The following is a 10770-nucleotide window of genomic DNA, read 5'->3' on the forward strand; positions in this document are numbered from 1 at the left end:
AAAAAAAGAGAGAACCTCCCCAAAGGAACACAATCATACAGCAATCCCCTTTCTTCCATCTCTCTGTTGTGTCAGGATTTGGGGCACATGCATCCAGGCACCCAGCACATTCTTCAAGCTGCCAGAGCCAGGATTTGAACTGCAGTCAGCCATGTAGGATCCAGCTCTCAAGGCATAGCACTTAACTAGTGCACAGCAAGGTCGGCCCCAGAACTTTCGATCAAACATTTGTCTGGCTTTAAAACTCAAGAAAAGATCATGTCTGATTTTTGTATAGTTCTGGAATTTGTGTCTCATTTTTCCTCTGTCATATTCCTCACTTATCATCTTTTGGGAAATATAATTATAGAGTTCACAAAATTGAGGATGTTGAGTAGAACATGGTCATCTGCTTCAGGAAGTAAATGCTATGTATTTGCCACTGCATTTGTCATATAATTTGAAACTATTCTTCATCAAAATGTTTCCCTCATTGACATTATCTTTTAGAAAGCACATTTCACTCCATTTGATACACCTGTAAGTCATCCACATGTAATTTTGCAAGAAACAGAAGAGCATACTAATTAACTCAAAATATTCAACTCCTTCTATAATTCCCTTTTGCAGAGATATGAGTTTGCATTTAAACTTGCTCACTCTGTTTAATTGGAACTCATTCTAAATTAAGCAGCTTTGTATTTTTCCTTATCGGCTAAATGAACATCATGATTTTTGTGCTGCATTAAAAATCCACACAGAGTGATGAATACCACTGTCTTATCACATGGGAAGGCATGTATAGTGGCACGGCTTTGGAGAGAATGCTCTATTTGACTTAATTTCAGAGGGGGTTGCAGAAATTATTAGCCCTGTGAGCGCTACTGAGGAAGATTTATGGAAAAGCCCTGCAATTTTTTTTAACACCTGAAGACCATTTCAAGGTTGGGAAATAAGGATAGACATCGTTTCCAATGAGTTCTTGTTTTGCGACTCTAGTGGTAAAGATGGAGTTTAGAAGCTATACTATCATTGCAAATTTCTAAAAAGAGTGTAATGAGTAAGTGTTTGAACTAGGATTATACTTTGAAGAAGGGAATTTTTCCTTTTCCCACATTTAGGATGAATTTCTTGGACCTTATGTTTCAGTCAAAACCAATTAGACTTATTGTCACTGACTTAAATAGGAACAAATTCTTAGACTAGGTTGGTGTTTCAGTTTCTGTTTATTATTTGAATTCATCTTGATAGAGGTTTTGAATGTTAGTAATTAGTAAACATACTGAGTCTACATGGAGACAATATTCATTATAAAATTCTAGTATCTAATTTCAACCTATAGAATTGCTTATGTGCAGGGTTAATAATATTTCATGTAGAGTGAATGACAATTTTCAGATCACTTTTACATTCAATTCTTTGTGAGATAGATATTATGGGCCTCAGGACCAGCAGTTGGCGTAATGGCTATGTTGCTGGACTCCTATGTAGTCGATCGCAGTTCAAGTCCCAGACCCAGTGGCCTAAACTCACACTGTGTGTGTGTGCATGCATACCCAAGATCCTGAGAGGAGAACAGAGGAGAAGGGATTATGGAGTGGCCATCCCCACCCCGATGGGGGGGTGGCAATTTCTCACTTTCTGTCTCTCTGTCCCTCTCTGTCTTTCTGGCGAGTACACACGCCCTATAGCAGAAATCTCTCCAAAAAAAGATATTATGGTCCTCAATTTTGCCAACAGAGAGGCTCAGGGCATAAGCAAATATGTGAAGGAATGAGCCTCAAATCCAAGTCTTTAACATATAAGTTTTTCCCACCACTTCGTTTTATACCATCCAGTCACAGTTTCTGACGTTACTTTATTAGATGATCTAGCACGATTTCCCAGAACCATATTGACACTTTTTTCTCAATCAGACAAAACCCTGACAAGAGGAGAGAGGCTGACCGGCTTTAGACTGTTACTGAAGAAGATAATGGCTATCCTTATCAAGAGGTTCCACCACACCCGCAGGAACTGGAAAGGTCTCATCGCTCAGGTTATCCTCCCCATCGTCTTTGTAACCACAGCCATGGGCCTCGGCACTCTGAGAGATACCAGCAACAGTTATCCAGAGATCCAGATCTCCCCTTCTCTTTATGGGACCTCTGAACAGACAGCCTTCTATGCGTAAGTTTCTTTCCATGAACTGCCAGGGTTTCCAAAGGGCTCCCTGAGGTGTGGGTTGCACCGGGTGGAATGCCGTGAAATGTTGAACAATAAAGAACTTTGGAACCACAGTGCTCCATCCTGCTAATGGAATGGACCATTGATATATTGCCATATGTCACCGTTATTGCCAACAGATAGCTTTTAAAGACTTTTATATTTGTCTAAAAATAGAATTATAGTGTTTATTTTTAATGACTAGATTTTAATCAAGTAAACCAGGTTACGTGTGGCTTCCCAGTCTGTTGCAACACAAGTAAATTACTTTTTACTGGTCTCGCAAATATTCAAAAACAAAAATACTGTATAGCAAAAAACATTGATTCCTAACTATGTGTGATAATTGGGAGACTAACAAGTCAGCAAAATAGAAATATGCATGGTTTTTTCCTGAGACAGAGACTTCTTTAGATATTTAAAATTGTTTAAAGTCTTATAGATAATATGTTTCTTTTCTTCAAATTATACATGCACATGAATTTAATATGGGAGACTAGTAGAAGAATGACGAATATTTGTTTCTATCCTTTAAAATCCAGGAATTCCCATCCAAGTACGAAAGCGCTGGTCTCAGCAATGTGGCACTTCCCTGGCATTGACAATTTATGTCTGAACACCAGTGACCCGTAAGTGGTTTCTACTCTTTTACTTTAGCTTTCAATATTCCCACTTGTGCATAATCAGTTGTGTGTGTGTTATCTGGTTGGAAGACAACACTACCTTGAGAGAAATCCCTGTTTAACAGATTGTATCTAGCCCATTTAATCCATTCCAAGGCTATTAGTACTGTACTAGTAAACACTAGATGCCTAAGAATTTGTACCCTCTTTTGTATACATCTTTTTTTAACAATCACAACATTATGAATTCTCAATCCCATTTTACAGATAAAGAAATTGAGGCTTTTGGGACTAAAATACTTGTGTAGAGTAATCTGGATATTAAGTAGCACTCCTAAAGTTGAGACCCAAGTCTTCTGAATCCAATTCTCCTGTTTTTATACTGTGTAGTGTTGCTTATTCAGGCTTCCAAGAGAGTATATAACACAGGTACACCTGACCTTGGTACATTTTTATGCTAAAGCATCCTTTTGCTGTTACTAGCAAAGATAAAAAAGCAAAGACTAAAGGGGACCAACAATTTTTTTAGAAATCCTGCCACAGTAAAACAATTCAATGAGTTTAGTCTTAATACTATTGAAACAACAAATGTTCTTCTTTAGACTCCCACCACAAAATGTCAAATCACTTAAACATGGTAGTGGAAGGTATATTCACATAATTTTTTTTATCAGCAAATTATACCTATGACTACATACTTGAATTTTATACCAAGTGCTTGCTTATATGCTTATAGGTAAACACGCTAGCCTGATTTTATTCTTTTTATTTGTAGGCGGTGTTTAAAAAAAGACAGTCTTGAGAAATGGGACACCAGTGGGGAACGTATCACTAATTTCGGTGTTTGTTCCTGCTCAGAAAATGTCCAGGTAAGAGGGAATTCAGTTGCAGTGAAGCAGGAAAAAGAAGGGAATAAATATCAGAACTTGAAAGATCTATCTAGGTTACCAAAGAGTCAGTATAATTTCATTTCATGGAAGCCAGTAGCTCAGAGATACAGACCTGGGCAGCTCAGAAAAATTGGCTTTGAACTTCAGGTCACTGTTTTAAATCCATCTCAGGCCAAATTTTCAAAGGTAGGTAATTCAATGCCTGTCTTTGTGAAAACCAACTAAAAATGAATTCTTGGTCTCCATCCAGTTCTATGTTTCACATGAAAAACAATGCCACCATAACGGTCATGTTTGAAAATAGAGTGGAACTGCCACTGTAGTGGTCAGGTGGGAAGTCAGTAATGTGTAAGTCTAGAACAGAACTCCTTATGGCTCCTCTCAGTACCTCCAAGCTGCTAGAAAAACTGTTAGCTGGAGCAAATAGAAAACAATGATCCAACAATCACTTTTACTCTGTGTCTATTCTTAGATGCACACCTTCATTTCCTAAGCCTATCAATTCACCAAACTTTTAAGAGAACTAAATTCACTAGGGAAGCTGAAGATTTTTGAAGAAAAGAAAAGAAGTTACTATTAATTTATAGGAGTCACTAGAAAGCTGACTTACTTTCTCATGGTGGGAGATCTAGCCATTATTTTTCAAAGTGACATAGAGCTTGTACTATAAACTGTCTTGGCATAGTATTCGAGAATGAAAATTATTTTCGGTGATTGCAACCTATCAATGTTTTCATGCAAGATGGTTATTAACAATAAGAGGGATTAGACAAGGATCTTTTGGAATCTTCATATATTTAAAAATTAGTGTTACCCAGTATTCAGAGATTTTGTTTTTAATTTAATTAGCTTTCATTTCATTTAATTTAATTAGCTTTCATTTAATTTAGCTAATTTCTGAATTTCTTCACATATTTTCTTTAGTATACAGTAAAATGCAACTAACTTAATATTTACAATTGAAATTTGGGTAATTTTTATCAATCTTCTCCATAAAAAATATCCAGGGGATTTTCATTTTTTCTAACCTATTTTGTCAATAAATTAGCATCACTATAGATTTTCAGCTATTTAAAAACAATGTGGAGGGCCAGCAGGTGGTGTGATGGTTAAAGCGCCAGACTTCTAAATGGCAGACTATAATCCGAGTCCCAGACCCAGCAGTTTGAAACTCATACTGGGTGTGCATGTATGTGTGCCCAAAATCCCAGGAGAAGAATAAAAGAGAAAGAATTGTGGTGTGATAACCCCCAGGGGGTGCTTTCTCATTTTTCCTTTACTGTATCTCTCTGTCTCCCTAGTGAGTGCACATGCCCTATGCAAAAATAAATAAATAAATAAAACTAAGAAAGAAAAAAACAAACAAAATCAATGTGGTCACATTGCATAATGTTGTTCTTTAAATGAGACATAGGCTATGGATAAAAGTAAAGTCCTAATTTAGGGGGAGAAAAAAATTAGTCTGCATAAACATCAGAAGACACAATTAAAATTTTTAAAAAAGGGAAATCTTCAGAGTGGAAGACAATATTCACAGTATACAACAAAGGACTCATGTTCAGAATATATCTATAAAGAGCTCCTGCAAATCAATTAGAAATAATAGATAACTCAACAGAAAAATTAGCAAAACACATGAAATTACACTTCACAAAGAGCATATACAAATAGTCAAGAAATAGGTGAAAAAAATAGTCATTAGGGAAATGCAAATTGAAATCACAAAGCAATAGCTCGTCACACTCACCCGAACAGCTATAACAAGAGGAAGGAAAACTCCATGTGCCGACAAAAATGTGCAGCAGATAGAACTCTCATTGCTGTTGACAGGAAATTAATTCAGTGCAGTTTTTAAAACACGTACTACATATACGCTAATAATACATACATAACATACATAAACACACACACACACATAAAATGCTCAAAATATGCGTACCCTATAAGACCTGCAATTCTATTAATATTTGTTCAAAGTGTAAACAGATTCACAAAGAGATGTATGCTAAGAGATTCATAGCAGTACTAGTTTTCTTTTTCTTTCTTTCTTTTTTTTTTTTTGAGAGATTTTTGCTATGGGGCACATGCACTCATCAGAGAGAGAGACAGAAAGCGAGAAATCACCCCCCAGGGAGGATGGCCACCACAATCCCTTCTTCTTCATTCTCCTCTCAAGATCTTGGGCACACATGCACCGCCCGGCATGAGTTTTAAGTCACCAGATCCAGGACTCTAACCATGGTTGACTATGTGGGAGTCCAATGACATAACCATTATTCCATCTGCTGGTCACATAGCAACACATTTGCAATTGTCACCCAAATGCCCACCAATGGTAGAACAGATAAGTCAAATATATTTCCACAATGGAATACTTTGAAATGAAACCTGAATAATTGATCTACAACCATACACATCATATGGAAGATTCTCCCAAATGTAACGATGAAGGAAAAGTGCTAGAGCCTAAAACAACATGCATGAATGTTGTTATGTTTATACAAAATATTAAAAAACAAGCAAAACTAATCCATATCTGTTACTTTGGGGGTGGCAGTAATTTGAAGGGTGCATGATAAGAGTTCCAGGGTACTGATATTCTATTTCTTGACTTGGTTGCTGGTTATACAGGTATGTTCAGTTTGTCAAAATTCATCATGCAATACACTTATAAAACGCACAATCCCTTCTTCTTCATTCTCCTCTCAAGATCTTGGGCACACATGCACCGCCCGGCATGAGTTTTAAGTCACCAGATCCAGAACTCTAACCATGGTTGACTATGTGGGAGTCCAATGACATAACCATTATTCCATCTGCTGGTCACATAGCAACACATTTGCAATTGTCACCCAAATGCCCACCAATGGTAGAACAGATAAGTCAAATATATTTCCACAATGGAATACTTTGAAATGAAACCTGAATAATTGATCTACAACCATACACATCATATGGAAGATTCTCCCAAATGTAACGATGAAGGAAAAGTGCTAGAGCCTAAAACAACATGCATGAATGTTGTTATGTTTATACAAAATATTAAAAAACAAGCAAAACTAATCCATATCTGTTACTTTGGGGGTGGCAGTAATTTGAAGGGTGCATGATAAGAGTTCCAGGGTACTGATATTCTATTTCTTGACTTGGTTGCTGGTTATACAGGTATGTTCAGTTTGTCAAAATTCATCATGCAATACACTTATAAAACGTGTGCTTTGCTGTATGAATTAAGTCATCAGGAAAGCCATGATGTCTTTTTCTGTTTTACTATACAAAAGTGTGCCATGACTTCCTGACCACCCAATATAATATAATAAAATGTTAAGCTAAAAATCTGCAGTGTATACATGAGAGTATCGTCTTAAAATTATTTGTGAAAACAATGCCATTCTGGAATGTGATCTTTGACTTGATCTAATCTGATATAAAATAAAATCTTACATTAATTTTTTAGTGCAACCTGCAACTTTATGTTCTTAGGACACACATGCGGTGCTAGCCTCAGGCTCTGAGATGTAATGGATAAAAGGAAAAACTGGGAAAGTACCAAACTTTCCCTAAAATAAACCTTATGGCAATGAAGCCTGCGAAGCTATGCTATGAAGTCATTTGTGAGGAAATGCAGAAATCTGCTAGCATAAAAATAAGTGGTTAAGGGGCCAGCAGGAGAAATGGAGGTTAAGGCGCTGAACCCCCACATGGCCCAAAACTAAGCTCTGAATAAATGTACATAGTAATAAAAGATGCTAACAATGGGGGAAATTGGACAGGAGGTATATAGGAACTGCCTTTGTAGCTTTTCTATGAATCTAACATTATTCTAAACTAGAACTTTACACGCACACACACACAAATATTTATGAAATATGTTTTATGTGTGCATACCACACACAGACACATGCACATGGCCTTGAAAAAGTTCATAGAAATGCATATTATGAAAAAACTATGCATGGATTTCTAATTATTTTTGCACCAAAATAAACTTGTGCTTTCATTCTAGTTTTCTATGAACTGTTGGAAACCTTCTCATATAAAGTAACATATAAAATTACTAAATAGAAATAAGCTCTAATGCCTAGGTTAAGTATCTAAAACTAAGGTATCATGAACTTTCCACCCAATTCTGTTCAGTCCCTAAGAAGTGAGGTCTGTTAAATACTATCTTTTCAATTGGGATACATATTTTCCTTTCCTCTCAATTACTGAGGGAAATTTCAATCATACTAATGTTTAATATATTTAAGGTTGTCCACGCAGTGGAAAAAAAAGACTCACATTTGTCTATTTTATTTATTTATTTGGCCTGTAAATGAGTCCTCAACAAAAAACATGTGTATGTTCTATAAAAAAAAAATAAGTATTTGTTCTAATTTCTTGGCATGGGCAAGATGACCTCTTTTTCAAAGCTCTTTAGAGTCAGAGGACAGCCTTATCACACTCTCCCAGTTGTGTTAATAAACAAATCATAAGATTGAAGCTCCTTGACATTGTCTGTTTGATTTGCACAGCACTGGCCAGAAAGAATTTAATTCCTTACTTTATTTTCCAGGAATGTCCTAAATTTAACTATTCCCCACCTCATAGAAGAACATATTCATCCCAAGTAATTTATAACCTCACTGGGCACCGCTTGGAAAATTATCTTATATCAACTGCAAATGCGTTTGTTCAAAAAAGGTAAAATACCCCATTTATAAAATAGTTCATTGCTTTCTAATTTTAATGATAACTGCCTTCTAAACTTGAGTTCATAGAGACAATAGATGTGAATTTCTATTGATAATTTATATAGCTAAATTCTCAGTTTCATTGGAACAGGTTTATGAATTGAAAAAGTAATGACTGTAAATTAAGATTCATTAAACACATTAAAACATGTTGAGGATTTTAGGCCTTGAAAATGTATTATTAAATTCATACATATTTTTTCTTGAAGCAAAAGGGAAGCTATTGACTAGGGTATACAAATTCGAACAGATTTTCTGGGTTTTTTTTTTTTTTTTAGTTTTTGCTATAAGGCTCATGTGTTTTCCAAAGAGAGAGAGAGCAAGAAAGAAAGAAATCACACACACACACACACACCCGCAGGGGTTGGCCACATCACAATCTTTTCTCCTCCAGTTTCCTCTTGGGATTTTGGACATGCACACACACTCGACTGGTCTGATTTTCAAACTGCGAGGTCTGGGACTCAAAGCTCACAGTCGACCATATGGCGTCCAGTGCCTTAACCACCATTCAATCTGCTGGACCCCCAATTTGAACAGCTTTAAGATATGGCTTTGGTGACAACTGACCTTAATTCCAACCAGAATATATCAAAACTTAGAGTGTGGGGCAAGCAGGTGGTTGTGGTGAAGGCACTGGATGCCCACACGACCCGCCACAGCTCAAGCTCTGGACTCAGAAGTCTGCAAACCACACCACTCGTGTGTGTGTGTGTGTGTGTGTGTGTGTGTGTGTGCCCATAATACTGAGAAGAGAAGAAATTGAGGCATGGCCACTCCCCTTGGAGGTGATTTCTCACTTTTCATCTCTCTGTCTCTCTCTGACTCTCTCCAACAAGTGTGCACACCCTATGGCAAAAACCTAATAAAGAGGGACCAGCAGTTAACGTAATGGCTATGTCACTGGACTCCCATGTAGTTGACTGCAGTTCGAGTCCCAGACCCAGTGGCTTAAACTCACATTGGGCGTGTGTGCGTGTGTGCCCAAGATCCCAAGAGGAGAATGGAGGAGAAGGGATTGTGGTGTGGCCATACCCCCTGGGGGGTGATTTCTCACTTTCTGTCTCTCTGTCTCTCTCTGGTGAGTGCACACGCCCTATAACAAAAACCTCTCAAAAAAAAAAAAAAAACCTAATAAAGAAAGAAAGGAAAAGAAAACAGTGTGGTATCTGCATGCAGATAAAATGTGTGTATATGGAGGCCTGCATGGGGGGCATGGTGGTTAGGGATGCTGGACTCCCACATGGACGACCACAGTTCAAATCCTGGGCCTGGCGACTTGCTTTCTCACTTTCTCTCTCTCTTTCTCTCTCTCTCTCTCTCTCTGTCTCTCTCGTCAAATTAAAATAAATAAATAAAGTTAAATAAAATCATTCTTTGAAAAAATAAATGTGTGTATGTGTGGCAGGGTTGTGGGCTTGTCCCTAAACCACTTAAGTATGTCCCCACACTAAAGCTGGTTGGCTTACGATTGCTACCATATTCTCTCTTCCTCCATCATGTCCTCCTTCATTTCTCAGTGTACAAAAGTGATTGAGGTTCACTGTAAAATAGCTAGAAACTACAAATAAGCAAAAGAAAATGAATAAATGTGTGTATGTGTGGCAGGGTTGTGGGCTTGTCCCTAAACCACTTAAGTATGTCCCCACACTAAAGCTGGTTGGCTTACGATTGCTACCATATTCTCTCTTCCTCCATCATGTCCTCCTTCATTTCTCAGTGTACAAAAGTGATTGAGGTTCACTGTAAAATAGCTAGAAACTACAAATAAGCAAAAGAAAATGAAAAGAGGGAACCAGCAGTTAGCGTAATGGCTATGTGGCTGGACTCCCACCTAGTCGACCGCAGTTCGCATCCTGGACCCAGTGGCTTAGAACTCACGCCGGGCGCGTGTTCATGTGTGCCCAAGATCCCGAGAGGAGAATGGAGGAGAAGGGATTGCGGCATGGCCATCCCCCCTGGGGGGTTTCTGTCTCTATGTCTCTCTCTGTCTGTCTGGCAAGCGCACGCGCCCTATAGCAAAAAAACTCTCAAAAAAAAGAAAAAGAAAAAAGAAAATGAAAAGAAAGAAAAAAATATTATTTCCTCATGCAGATATAACCACTGTTGATACTGAGTTGTCAGAAAAGTCATGATGTATTTTTTATGTTTTTTCTATGCAAAAATATGTCATGACTTTTCTGGCAACCCAATATTTCGATGCACATCCTCCAAGATGCTTTCCAGTCTCAGGTGTATATATAAATATTTTCAACAAAATTGGCTTATCATGCACTGTTCTGAAACCTACTTTTTTTTGGGGGGGGGTGGAGGGGGTTTCGCTATAGGGTGTGTGCGCTC

The 10770-nt window shown here is 37.6% G+C and overlaps 1 protein-coding gene across 2 annotated transcripts in view; it reads left to right on the top strand.

Annotated features, from left to right (window-relative positions):
* ABCA12 (ATP binding cassette subfamily A member 12) overlaps window positions 1–10770 on the top strand; it is a 217443-nt gene that overhangs the window by 170743 nt on the left and 35930 nt on the right. For both annotated transcript variants that reach the window (XM_006157460.1, XM_006157461.1), the window contains exons 34-37: window positions 1896–2148; window positions 2727–2813; window positions 3583–3676; window positions 8253–8380. In XM_006157460.1, the coding sequence (XP_006157522.1) occupies window positions 1896–2148; window positions 2727–2813; window positions 3583–3676; window positions 8253–8380 (562 nt within the window). The remainder of the gene's footprint in view (window positions 1–1895; window positions 2149–2726; window positions 2814–3582; window positions 3677–8252; window positions 8381–10770) is intronic.

Source organism: Tupaia chinensis, unplaced genomic scaffold (genome assembly GCF_000334495.1).
Source record: "Tupaia chinensis unplaced genomic scaffold, TupChi_1.0 Scaffold000542_1, whole genome shotgun sequence".
Lineage (NCBI taxonomy): Eukaryota > Metazoa > Chordata > Mammalia > Scandentia > Tupaiidae > Tupaia > Tupaia belangeri.